Raw genomic sequence first — 14591 nt, 5'->3', positions numbered from 1 at the left:
AAATTGCGGGGAATATTGCGGATTTTGTCAAATATTGCGAGATTATTGTGGTAAAATTGCGGAAATTGCGGCCGATTTTGGTACTTGTACTGTAGTGGTGCACGATGTACAAGTCGTACAGCATAAATCGTGCATGACAAAACAGAACGTGTGCTGCGCTGACTGTGTTCAACTGCCTGACAGGAGCTTGCAAGACAGCTTTCCTCCATCCTCGGACAACACTCGACGCGAGCATTATTTTGTGACTTGTCAGCCGCTGATTTGCCCAGAAACTTCTCCATTCTGGTGTCGATCTCACAAGTAAACTACTGACGAGCTTGAAGAACTAAACAACATCGAAGAAAGACCCGAATATCGCGGTTGCTTTTCGAAATATCGCGGTGCTTTTCAAGTATCAAGGACAGTTTTCTACAATAACGCGGATGATTTTTCAAATATCGCGGATATCACGGACTTTTGTTCAAATCGCGGAAAACAACGCGGCCGCGGAATCGCAAGTTCCTGGAGGGACAGACAAAATTAATATTCGGCGCGTATTTATTTTCGGCGTGGTCATGTTTGGCCGAAAATTTGTTGCGACCGAAGTTTTGTTTTGCAAGGTTCAGTGTGTCTGTGTATACATACATGTTCAAGCTGTATACACAGGCGGGAGCAGTACAGGCCGAAAATTTGATGCGGCCAAAATGGGTTTTAGCCCTGGGAGGTTGAAATTAGAATGGGCCGAACATTTGTAGACTTTCAGTAGTTACAACTCTTCTTTTTTCGAGTTTCACACACTACCGTAGGCGCCAACCATAGCCATACAAGTAATAATATATTATCTAACTACTACTTCGTACATTATAAATGGCCTGTGATCACTACCGCCTCTAGCTACATATAAATAAATACCGGAGGATGCACCCAGTGTGCTGACAGTGCTCAACACTACGGAGGCAATGCGTATCACACAGAACAACAAGGGCAAGCAAGGCTAGTTTGTCGCTATTCTGAGTTTCATGCTTAATCATCAGACAAATGTACAAATAATTAAAAATTCAACCAGTAAAAAGCTACTGTTTCCCATCTGCTTTGCCAGTAGTAGAACAACTGTGACATGTGCAAGTGACCCGGAGCTGAGCAATCTCAGTCATTAGCAGAAAACTATGATCCGTGACGACACACTGGTACACGGTGTGATGTACTAGTAATCAGCACATGGGTCACACATCTGACAGCTATTGAGTATTGGATATGCACATCGCTTCACCTAGCTCATAGGCACACTACTCCAGGAGGGTTTCTGACTTTCTGTATGGTTTGGCTAACTGACCCCGGCAGTTGACATAGCCGTTGCCAGACACAGTATGGAGTTTAGGCAGACTCCGGGGGCTGTCAAGTTTGGTGGCCGCAGGTAGTGCGCATTTTGACTTGAAGCCACATTCAGTGTGGGCAGCAGGGAGTCACCTAAACCTGGTGTAGGTACGTCTCTCTGGTTGAATGAGTAACGATCACCGTCCTGGCAGCTCAGTTGATTCTCCTTGAAATACTGTAGCTCTGCTGCAAACTGCAGTGGTTGGCATATGAAGACTGTCGCCAGCATAAAAACACATTGCCAGGGTTGCAAGAGCTTGCTTGGAGAATGTTGTATACCTCCTTGGCCTGAGACCTTCTGGCTGAGAACAGATTGGCTGCACACCACTACTACATAGTACATGTACTAGTAGTGCGCCAATTTACACCTGCATGTACCGCTGCATGTGATCCATTCAGCAATACCAATGTTATCCATATGTCCTGGGTCGCAACAAGGCACTCATGCCAAGGATCGGCAACATCCTGGCCAGCAATAGTACGAGCCTGTAAGGCCTGGCGGACCAGATGCTGTAAACATGCACTGGACTAGTTCCTTTGGAAAGGCAGCCTATGGGTTGGAGTCATCATCACACAGCAACGTAGCCGGCTCATCGAGATGGAATTGGAAACCCTACGAAACACTGCCGCTTGCTAGCATCACAACCATCAGCGGCGTAACAATATGGATATCAAGAGGACAGCATGACAGCAGGTGAGAACAAGGGATGCTTTCGCAGATGCACAAGTACCATCTTGATTATCACCACGATAGGGCGTCCACACATTCCAGCAGAGCTCTACAATGATGAGATAGGCATAGCGCATCAGCCATGGCCAGCCAGCGTAGGACACCAGAAATGGCAGCGTGTGGAAGTACCACGAGTAGAAGGAGTAGTGGAGACTGCGGCAGAAGCATATTCCAACAAAGTTTGACACAAATATGATTGCAAGCAGTGCCTGTTTGTCCGATGGCCGCGTAGAAAGCCAGCGGCGGTGTGCGCAGAGGAAGACCAGTAGCGCCACATGAAATGTTAAGAGGGAGATTTGGAATGCACGGGAGAAGAAGATATCTTTCGGTAGCCACTTGAAGTTGTGTGAGAGGAAATGGAAAAACTGCCTGTCCAGTTCAAAGGAACGGTGTACGTAGGAGAGAGGGTGCTTGATTAGAAACACTCCACCAGCAAAGATCTGCAGAACAGCAGCGGGCACAGACCACCGGACCAACTTTGAGAAAGATCCAGCTGCGCAGAAAGCTGCTGCGGCCATGCCTGGCGCAAACAGCAGCGCGGACATCTTGATGGACACGGCGGTAGAGTAGGCAAGCAAGCCCAATGTCCATCTGGAGTGGCGTACTGCCAGCCACATAGCCATGTATACAAACAGCATAGCCCAGCAGTCATTGAACAGACCATTCACGTACACGTTGCGGCATCGCACCGTGAACAGAAACATGCAGCAGGTCACGAATGGCTGCGGAACGTACCGCCAGTACAAGGACGTCACAAAGGTGGAGGTGAGCACTTGAACAACAAGAAATAGAGCCTGGCAGAGGAGAATGGCCTTTCCGCCGCCTGTCAGCCAGTACAGCAGCCAATGTAGCCAAACATGGCCACCGGGGTAAACCAGTGGTCCAGTTCGTCCCTTGATCTTCATGTAATCATGCTCACCAGCTTCAATCATCTCAATCTGGTCCATGTACGCTTTCCAATCAATGGCTGCAACGACAAGAAGACAAGAGCAGGTTTTTTAGGTTCATTGCGGACATGGCACTGAGACACTTCCGCCATAGCCGGTCTCGGCGCCATTGTTTAGCTGTACTCACAGAGTGACTGCAGCTAGCACATCTCTTAGCTTTGACTAGTCAGCACTTCCGAAATGCAGTGAAAGTCCACTGGGTTTCAAACACATGCATACAGTCATTGCCGCGAGTTTCTCGTTGTATGTCGGATTTTAGCACTTTTCAGTTTTCACATGTCCCAGTCAGTCAGTTGAGTGATGTGACGAACTCCGATTTTCACAATCATTTGTTCGCATACCAATTCATTGAATCGAGCGAATGTAGATGCATGTATAGCATACTCTTCACGATACACAGCGCGGCTCCATGAACTCCGATCGTGCGAGTCAAGTCTGCGCCCTGCACCAGTTCACATACCAGTGTTCCCGGGTCTGGGGCTGCACAGTGCCTGGCGCGTACTTTACTCACACGACCGGACTTCAATCAGCAGGACAGTACATGTATTCAATGAGTGGTACCCTTCGAATCATCATGCGTGCCCGGCCTAAAAAGAGCGTCCTCGTCATGGGGTTCCTGAGGCATTGCCCAGGCAATGGCAGACACTGCTGACCCAGATGAGATTAGCCCTCGCAGCGGTATTAAATTCAATCACTTTCACCATCTGGGTGTGTCTTAGCATGTTCATGCACTAGGTCTGGTGGAGTGATAGTATATTTTGGAAACTTCAAACTTGAAAATTCCTATTCAAATATTCTTGGAGCACTGTCAGGTCACCGGGAGTAAATTAGAATGAATCAATATCCTGCTCATGTTGTCCCCAAAAATAAGAAACTGATAAATACATTCCTGGCAGAACACTCCTGAATGTCACACCTGGCACCAGCTGACTGAACTAGATACATGTACCGGTATGTCACGGTTTTACTTTGACAACACTGGAAATGATGATGCAATCATTGTACATGTACATGTATCGGCATTTGTGAACAGGTCATCTGCTTGCCTATTCTCCTGAAACACCATACAGTCGACCTACCCTTATAACGATATTTGCGTCCGACCAAGAAATATTGTTATAAGGGTAATATTGTTATAAGGGTAACTGGTTCATTCATACACATACTGTACATGTACGTCATAATGCATGAATTTAGTTCATTTTTTACACTCTTCATAGCGTCAAAAACTTATGTACATGCACAATATGTACATGTACATGGCAAGGTGCCCACTGGTGCCCCAATTGCATTTTGTCATGTCCCAGCGACTTATCAAGTGAAGCTTGCCCTACCTTGACAGTGGACTGTGCATATTCCTCGCAGGATATTGTTATAAAATGGAAAATGTCGATTGGTCAGCCCAATTTATATTGTTATAGGGGTAATATCGTTATAGCAATATTGTTATAGAGGTAAGGCATTGTATACAAAAGTCAATGGAGTGATTTGGTTTGGCAGAAAAATATCGTTATAAGGGTAATATCGTTATAGAGGTTATCGTTATAAGGGTAGGTCGACTGTATTACCAGGGTCACCCCGAAGTTCAGTCCACCAGCTAAAATCAGGCGCCTCATTTGTCTACATCATCACTAGCATGATCAGCACCCAGAGCATGTGCCAGCAATATTGTGCCTCGCATGCGAGAAATTGGCCATCGTCCTACAACCTCTCCCACTAATTGCTAGTGTCCCATCCATCCAGCATGAAGTTGGACATTAGCTCCAGTCATCTATCGAAGTGTGGTTCGGAAGAAACGTGGTACCAGAGTTGAAATATGCTCGCATGGACTGTGCGGCTCAAAACAGCTGGTCAGACTGACTTTGTGCCAGTCCCTCCTCACATTCGTATTTGTTTGAATGTGACTTGAACACAAACACATGCCTTGGACTTTATCCGGACCCTTGTTCAGCTCAATGCGCTGTTGAATGGTGCCAGCACAAGCAACAGTTAGTTGTTATGGTAGTTCTACTGTAGCATAGCTATCGCTGCACTTTAGTTCGGCCATGCAAATCTGTGGCGTGTGTGTGTGTGTATGTGTGTGTGCGCGTGCGGCCATGTGCACACAATGTACGACATACCATGTATGCCAATCGCACGAGGAACATTCAAATCTGCAAGTGCACTGGATGTGCATCTACCGACTTCCTCAAGTACTGTAAGACATGTATATATAACGAGGAAGCAAATCTAACGTTTTAACGGATGACATTTCTTCGTTATAATATGTTTCGTTGAGGCCATACTGCTTCATATATGCTGTGTGTGGATATGGCAGAATACTGCAAGATCGTTAACATATCTTCTCGTTAACCTATGAATTTTGGACAATCGTTAAATTTGCGACTCGTTATAAGAACATGTCTTACAGTATAGTTATACTTATAGCAATGAGAGCACACGCAGATGCATACAGATGATGACGTCACCATGAATCTTGAAACACAAGAACCATACTTTCAGGGGTCGCACCATGGTACAGGGGTTTTGCGAATGATCTCATGGGGGTGAGTCAACAAAACCGTTTGTGGGCACTGCGAGTCGCTAGTGCACCACTGTCACACTGTGCCGCAGCTTCGCCAAAGCGTCTCAACTGATCATAGTGATGTAATCGCATAACCTCTATAAGCTGCCCCCCCCCCCCCCCCCTCCACCTGTTGGAGGCACATGTCGCAGCATAGTCTATTTTGCATTTGTTTCCACGAACAAATGTCCCGGGTAGAAGTAAAAAGTAAAGTAAAGTTCGCACGTTCGCGTTACAACTGGCTTACAATTGTGTTCAGAAACACAACCAGCTTAGGGAAGTGTCGCTCGTGCTAGGCCACCACCATGCCTGGTTATACCAGGGTGGTAGATGCAGCACTTAACGCCGAGGGTGAGGTGGTAAGTTTCACAACTAATGCCCAACAAGGGGGTGAACCTCGTTAGCTGCATCCATGTTACCCTCACTCCGAGTAGTGAGTACCCAATTGACCGTGGGTGTCGGCGATGTTCATTGCATGCAAAGTGGTTCACCCTTGCATCACTGCATTTATCATCGCAGTATACCTTCGGCGACTGACTTGTCCTGGAGCAGCACCAGGGGCAGAAAGCTCTAGAAATCTAAGCATTATCAAGCTCCCTGGCTTTCGTCAAGGAGGTAGTGACATGTGTCAACGCGACACTGAATACGAGCATTCACAAAGTCGGTATCGAGCTGCCCCAAGAAAACTGTGAGATGCCTGGATGCCTTCTCATTGGTGATGCAGGCAGGCTTGTTGGAAAGCCAGATGATATATCCTGCAGGCGACATCTTATGGGTAGAAAAATTGCCCCGGGAGGCACCGTTGCGTCTTTCGCTTTGCGGTGTATGTTGTACACAATTTGGCGAGGTTATCTTAGACACTCCTTGTGCTTTTCAAGTGGAAGATGATTTCAGGGTTCTGATTTGGTCCTTAGACATCGATGTATGAATGAATTGAGGAGAGCTAAGCCATAGGTGATCAACAATATACCACCTATTGTACCTGACTACGATGTAGGTTTCTGGGGTTAAACGGACCCCACGCATGATTTCCGAAATAAAATTGAAAGTACAGGTCGTCCCCCGTTAATACGAGTCCGGTTAGTACATAAACCCCGTTAGTACATAAGAAATCTCAAGTCCCGGACGAAACGTGATCACTTCCATACAAATTTTGTCGGTTAGTACATAATTCGTTAGTACATAAACCCCGTTAGTACATAACATTTCTCCGTGCCCGCATGCCACCTACCTCAATAGTACATAATTATTTGTTGGTCTTTTGGCCTTCCAGTGGAGACACATCGTGTTCTAGTTTCTACTTGTGGGCGCAATTAGCTCAGAAATCAGAGTCCACATCACAAACCGACAAAGCTCTGTTTTTTTCGAGTGACTGTACACTGTACAGGCAAGACTGGGCATGTATCATGTGCACTATAGAATCGTCGCTGACTGTGACCGTTATAACATAATGTTTATGTTATATCGAGGGAATAAAGAATATCTCGCTCCCTAGTCATGGTAGCAAGAAACACTCAGAAAAGTTGAAAAAAGTGAAAAATTCTGGTACCCAAGCACGTTATGTACACTTTCGTTTAGTACATAAACCCCGTTAATACATAACATTTGTCAAGTCCCAGAGATTATGTATTAACGAGGGACGACCTGTATTAGTTTGAAACCAATCAAGAACTTCTAACCCAGACAATTTGATTACCTCTCATATCTAGTCGTTGAGGAATACCTGTAATTTCATGGAGATATCATTAAAGAAAATAAAAATATACCAAAATCCAGACCCCTGGGGTCCGTTTGGACCCCACAACCCGGAATGAGGGTTAATCGTTCTACACCCTACGGTGTCCAGTGTATCTCTGTGCATGATCAGTGGCCAGTGAGGACCTTGTACATGTAGCTGCTTACCGTGGAAGGGTCCATGGTGTATGAACATCACGTTCAGCAACAGCTCCACCAGCACAAACAAACATCTTCCACTCTCGCTGTTAAGAAGTGCTAGCGCACTTTCCAACCCGCTCCTCCAGCCCATCTCCAAGAATTCCCCGCGATAGCGCTAGGCAACCCGCGTTATCACCGGTTTCGCCCGTAGTGCTACTACATGTTTGGCCAATTGGAGTGATCACATCGCCATTACAGACTGTATAAATGGTCGATGGGTCTTCAGCACATCAGACACACGTCGAGCCTGCATATACATGTACTAGAGTACAGTAGCGCTAGCGGTTTAGTTGTAGCATTTCATGATCCTTTTCATCATCTCTTTACTCTTACTATTATATTTCTGTACAGTATCTTGTGATCCTGATCAGGCGAGCTGTGCTTCGGATTTGGTCTAAAAATACTAGCACCTATAACTAGTACGTAACACTACATTGTAATAATTATACTACAATTGTACGTAGTGTCCGTAGATACGTAGTCATCGATTTTGGAATTTTTGCCACATCGCTAGTTCGCTACTGTCTGAATCAGGGAGTACTACCAGACTACCAGAGTACAGTAAGATCGGGCGCCGAAGAACGCAGGGGCTCGAGCGCAGCCTAGGAAAGTTCTTAAATTTGATTCTAGCCAGACCGTTCTTATTCACACGCGCGCGGCGAGTCGAGTGACGTCATGACGTTTGTCATGTACATGTACATGACATGGTATTATTATTATTAGGCCACAACAAAAAGATTTCGTGTTTCCGGTCGGCACCCCCCGAAAAAATACGCCCGGTCGGTCGGAAAATTATTATTTTTTTGGTTTGAAGGTTTATTTCCCTGCTGTATTCATAGACATGAGCCAAATTGAGAAAGTTTGGATCAGACACTGGTGATACACAATATATACATATTTACACATGGAATGTGGAGTAGAATACCACCGCGGGACGCAGTAGATGTATTGCATAGTTCAAAGATTTCTGAGAATTGTATGCAATACCATTGGGTCAGCATCAATAGACGCATAGTACTGACATTGACACAAAAACATGCCTGCACAAAATTGCACGCACACTACATAATAGTACTACTAGCTACTGAAGCTACCAAAAAAATTCCATAATTTTTGAAAAAACGGACCCGGTCGGCCGACCGGAAACACGAAATCTTTTTGTTGTGGCCTTATTAACTTTTATTTTACTAGGGTGTTTCCCACAGACCTATGGTCTTCTTACGGGAGCCCCTAGGAAGGTTATGCATGAGCGAATAATACATGTACATGTAGTGCAATGTAGTACTTCTAAACTAGTGGGTGTCGTAAAGGGGAATGACTGTACATGTAGCAGTTACTGTTTACACGTGTACATGACATGTACAATGTTCCAAATTTTAAAAGTGTTCTTAAATCTGATAATTCTAGCCTGGACTGTTCTTAAATTTTGCCGGTTTTCCAGCCTGGGTGTTCTTCGGCGAGGTGTTCTTCGGCGCCCGATCTTACTGTAGTCAGTGAGTACATGTAGTAGCAAGAGTCCATGAAAACCGTTTTCATGTACTCTTGGTAGTAGACTACTGACTATACTCCCTGCCTGGTCTGCAACACTGCCAACCAGGGAGTAGTATCAAGAGTACATAACTACACAAGAGTGTGCAACTCCACTCATGGGATCTGGTTCATCGGAATTCCTAGTTCAACTGCATGGTGCGCGGCGTGCGCGATGTTTTGCAGTCTTCGGATCGCACTTTGGCCCACAAACTGGCGCCAGACGCGCAAGACGGCAGAGTGAGGGCAGAGTTTCGCGATGGGGAAATTCGATTTTAACTGACTGAAACCGGCCAAACACGAAAAAGCCGTGGAAAGGAAATGGTGGAAAACTGCGCCACTTTTCTGTTCTTTCTTTTTTCACTGACGCGTGACGCGACGTGTCCTTCGTGGTGAAGAAACATGTCCAAAAGGCAAAATAATTGATTTATTATTTCTTGTTGAGAACTGTTTCAGGAAGGAAGAGTGTAGTGACGGAGAATGGAGACTCCTGCTTCAGGACTGGACGCTACTCTTCCTGTTTCTGACGCTAGTAATACTCCCTCTCCTCCTCTTTCTCCTCGGGCTTCTTGTTTACAAGTTTGCAGTACGAGCAACGAGCAAACCCCAAAACGCCTTGCGTCTTCTTTGGGAATTTCCAAGTTTGTTCCTGCACCCAAACGGGTATTTTTGTCGTACTCAGCTTCACGAACTGAAGCCCAAGAGCCCTGCAGAGTGTCCGTTGATGATGTCCGCCGTCACCTCAACCAGTTGGGTCCGGAGTATGCTGAACTTCGTTGCTGTGAGCTGCAGCTGAAAGAGGAAGTTTGGATTGAAGTCTCTTCCTCCACTAACGTTGCAGTCTCTGCCCATAGTTCCCCAGTTCCTGTGGCAAGGCTTCTTGTCAAGAGTAATGGTGGATATGTGTTTGAGGCCCTTTTTGGTGGCTTTGTGGATGAGGGCAGCTGTTGTGGAAATTTGTCGAAGCTGAACCCACACCTCGCCTCGCTCCCTGCTTCCTCTGGATGGAAGTTTTGTCCTGGCCTTGATGACACTGATGGACAGTACAGTAGCATGCCATATGAGCCAAAGGGAATACGAGTGTGGTCCATGCCGTTTCGTCGCTTTGACTCGCATAAGTGCCAGATCTGGTTTCAAATCCCCAGGAATGCTCCAAAGGAAATGAAGGCGATGTCAACAGTGTCGTGCTCGGCTTGTAAGAGGCTGGAGAAGGAGCTGCAAGTTATCCTGACGCGTGCCAAGAGTGTTGATGTGGATGTCAAGGCAAAGCGCACGGAAACGTCTTCTAAAGCACCACTCAAGTATATGTCACCGAATAGCAGAAAAACTCGAGCTCAGCATGTCCGATCTGATCGGCGTCAATCGTCTAGGGATCTTGCAAAGTACAAGCGCCTGGTGCTTCTGTTGTCTGACAGTCAGTCTTCTGAGATGTCCAAGGCGTGCACGATAATTAGTGACAAATTCGGCAAGGAGCTCAGTGAAGCCATTAACCTGAATCCGGAGCACAGTGACCTCATACATGATGCGTGGAAGGAGGATGTGGCGGTCATTGATGCAGTTAAGAAGGACCAGAGCAAGAACAAGACGGGATTGCGTGGCAACAGGTGGAGCATGGTGACGTATCGTTTGGCGTTGGCTGTAAAGTGCCGCAGTACAGCAGCTTATAAAGCACTGAAGGACTTGGGCGTACTACAACTCCCGAGTCTTCGTTCACTCAACCACTTTACAAGTGCAAGAATTGACAAGCCAGGGTGGTGTGAGGAAGGTATTCACTACCAACAGCAACGTTACCAACAGCACCAGGAGCGAAGTGAAGCCAGCGGAAGCCTGAAGCCCTTGGGTGAAGGGCTGATCATCTTTGATGAGGTGAAAGTCGTCTCTAAGGTCCTATGGAATAGCAAGAGTGAAGAGATATACGGCCTAGCCATGACTGATGAAGATATGGCGTCTCTGAATGATATTTTCTATGAGCTTGGCAGTGTTGACAACACTAATCGCACAGAGTATGTGCTGCAGGTCATTTGGCGAGACTTGACGTCGAATTTTGATGTGTTTGGCCCGTACTATACCTCCTCCACGTCGTTGGATGCCAAGTTCACGATGGCCTGCTTTCTGCAATCTATGCAACTCCTGCATAGCTTTGGGTTCAAGGCAATTGCAGCAGTGTTCGATGGTGCTGCGACTAACTTGTCGATGGTGAAGTCTATGTTGGGAGTTCATGGTGCATTTGCGGCGGAAGGCAATGATCATCGCATTAACGCTTCTATTGATCACCCTTACTGGCGCAAACACAAGCTTTCCTTCGTGGTGTGTCCTAGCCATCAGCTTAAGAACATGATCAATGCGCTGTATTCATCCCGTCAAGGTGGTGCTAAGAGCTTCGTGACTGGAGATGGTGTGCCCTTTGGTTGGCAAAGTATCTTTGACTTGTATGACCGGGAACGTGATCGCCAGAATCGAGGTGTACCTAGAGATGTACCGAGCCTCAGGAAGAATTATGTTCATCGTGATGCGTGGACTAAGCTAAACGTGTACCCTGCTAAATTGATGCAGCAGGAGCTTGTCATTACGGAGTTGAAGTCACACTGTGCTGAGTCCCCAGCTCCACGCAATGCTTCCAGTGTGCAGGCAACGGTTGCGTACCTCCAAGCTTGCAACAAAGTATTTGAAGAGGGAGCACTCTCACACCAACGCATCTGTAGTAGCCAGTCAGCTCCTCTACTTTCAATGCAGGAGGGATACAAGTTCTTCTCCGACTGGCTGATCGAGTTGAAGAAGTCTCATCCAAACCAATCATTCTCAAGGCCTTCGCAGACTATGTTCTTAGCTTGGCAGACATGGGACCTTCTCCGCCTGATGATGTTCGGCTTCACTGAACTGTGTGCAGATTTCAATGGCCGTCATCCAGACTACTACATTGTTCCTGTTAGAGTTACCGGCAGTGCGGTCGAGACAGTGTTTGCACAGCTCAAGCAAGCTGCTGGTGGGCGTCTTTCTGCGGTAAACTATTCCACAGCACGAGCGACGCTCACTCTTCAGCGTGGTCTCCTTCCCCCTCATCCGTCCAACAAAGACTACCGTGACACTGCATTGGACCTTCATGATGTCCCACTCCTTCGGAAATAGAGCACCATAGTTTGGTTTCGTCTGCTTGCTTGTTGCCAGCCCCTGTGTTGCTGTCAAGGCTTGCCTTCTTGCTTATTAAATTTTGGGACTGCCAGCCCCTCTGCTGCTACTGCTTCTTGCTTACTTATTAAATTTTGGGACTGCCAGCCCCTCTGCTGCTACTGCTTCTTGCTTACTTATTAAATTTTGGAACTGCCAGCCCCTCTGCTGCTACCGCTTCTTGATTATTTATTAAATATTGGGACTGCCAGCCCCTCTGCCGCTACTGCTTCTTGATTATTTATTTGGGACTGCCAGCCCCTCTGCAGCTATTGCTTCTTGATTATTTATTTGGGACTAGCAGCCCCTTGTATGTTACGTGCATGTTTGTAGTGTATTTTGGGAATTTTGTGTTGCCTTCTGTGATTGGGCTGCTCATACTTCTAAGCTCATAATCATGTCGTGACCAGACTACCTGATACAATTTTATTCTGTTTTGTAAAATTGGCCTATGAAACAGATGTGATTCAGTGCTGACATCTTTGGCCACCTGTTGGTCCTTTTTCCCCCAGATGTTGGTCTGTGGTGTGTGCTTCAGACCTAAGAGACTACTTGACAATGGCTTGTGCTGCTGTCTACATGTTCGTCCGCACACTGGGCCTCCATGCATGCGTGCAATGTGCTTTGAGCAGGAAAGAATTTCACTTTGCTGGGCACAAGGTCATCATTAGGACTGTGTAGACTGTTCAGGCAACAATTATTTGCCTCATCCGCCCGTACGCACACAGCAAGAGGAACGAAAAATTGCATGAAAAAAGCAAGAGATACGAAGCATACCAAGACTACATAACTAGACAGTCTCTTGAGCATACTAGTAGTCAATATTCTCTACACCACCACCAAACATGCGCTCTACGCCGACACAAACTCTCTTACACCACCACCAACAGCAGGACATTATCAATTTGCTCGATACTGGAAATAGTTCCTTACGACAGCTGTTTCGAGTAAAATAACTCTCATCAGGTAAGGTCAAGACACTGGAAAATGAGGGCGATTATAGTGCAGTGCTGTGTCTTTTATACCAGCAGCTTATGATGATCAAAAACGAATGGAAATTTTTTTCCCATAGCAAAGATACTGGTACGAAGCATGCGCAAATAAACCACAAGAGATAAGAAGCTTGCGTGCATAAAAAGCAAGAGATAAGGGAGCCATGAGCATATGAGCAGCAAGAGATACCGGTACTGTTACCGTACAAATCATGTACACGTAGAACAGCAAGAAATACGGAGCATGAGGAAATCAACAGCAAGAGGTACGATTCATATGGAGCATGCACACGCAAACACCAAGAAATACAGAGCATTAGGAAATTAACAGCAGGAGATACGAAGAATGTGCAGTGCTCGAAATAATCAGAAACTAAACATGGATCCTGTCTCTGAGGTTGAGTCCACTTGTGGTTGTTCTGCCTGCTGAGGTGATCTGCATTTGCTCAACTGAATCAATCACTTCCTGGCAGACAGCATGAAAAACCTTGTCAATTAGCTTGCGGGCCACTGTTTTAACTACATCGCCAGAGAACTTGCCAGGAAACATTGCAGACACACACTCTTGCAGGGGACCAACGATGGTTCTGTCATGTTCCAGAGCAGTTGACGCAACAATGACCATATCCTTGCCATAGGTTCTATATGCCTGCTGATTGACGACACCATAGATCTTATCCAGACTCTTCTCTGCAAAACTAATGACTTCTGGCCGCATGAAAGTCATCCATCCTTTATCACGTACGGTTAGACTTGTTGGGATGTTCGCTTCCGCTTTCTCATCCCTCTTTAGTCTCAGTAGTCGGCACAGGTCCAAGCATTCTGTCTCCATGGTACTGAGGGTGCTCCCATCACGATGTTGTTTGCCCTTTAAGCCAGCAATGCAAGAATGAAGGGCCCATCCGAAAAATCGATGAGCATGCTTGTCCTCCAATGCAACCGCAACACCAGGCTCGTCCTCTATTGCTGTCTGAAGATGTTCCTTGACGACTCTGCAGCAGAAATTGGAAACAGCTGCACCAATGGACATCACTACACTTGTGCAATCGTAGTCACTCAAATCCAGTGCACAAACATCAGGGTGATCCATCTCAGATCGCAGTGCGGTCGTCCACATCATTTGGAAGATGGCATATTTGTTTGCCTTGGTGGAAGTTTCTCGGTATACCTGAGCAAATTTCTCAGCCAGACGAACAATCACCCTCTTCCAAACTCTAGGAAACTTTTCAAGACTCGATGCCCGACCAGGAAAAACTTTGATATGAAGCTCGCCCAGGACACATCGCATCACCTCAGCTTCAAGTATGGAGCTCTCAATGTTGGCCAGTTTCTCAACGACCTTCAGCTTTTCGTGACCTGTCAAGAGTTTAGCTTTCCTC

At 46.4% G+C, this 14591-nt stretch overlaps 1 protein-coding gene across 1 annotated transcript; it reads right to left on the bottom strand.

The window, feature by feature from the left end:
* Nucleotides 1-974: 974 nt before the first annotated feature.
* Nucleotides 975-7960, bottom strand: LOC135805051 (lethal(2)neighbour of Tid protein-like). The gene is made up of 2 exons (XM_065319039.1): nucleotides 7496-7960; nucleotides 975-3050 (listed from the first exon to the last, which is right to left on the bottom strand). The coding sequence occupies exons 1-2, from the start codon at nucleotides 7617-7619 to the stop codon at nucleotides 2002-2004; spliced, it is 1173 nt and encodes a 390-aa protein (XP_065175111.1). The 5' UTR covers nucleotides 7620-7960; the 3' UTR covers nucleotides 975-2001.
* Nucleotides 7961-14591: the final 6631 nt, after the last annotated feature.

The sequence above is a fragment of the Sycon ciliatum genome, chromosome 1, assembly GCF_964019385.1.
Source record: "Sycon ciliatum chromosome 1, ocSycCili1.1, whole genome shotgun sequence".
NCBI classification, from domain to species: domain Eukaryota; kingdom Metazoa; phylum Porifera; class Calcarea; order Leucosolenida; family Sycettidae; genus Sycon; species Sycon ciliatum.
This window is presented reverse-complemented; position numbering and strand designations above follow the sequence as displayed.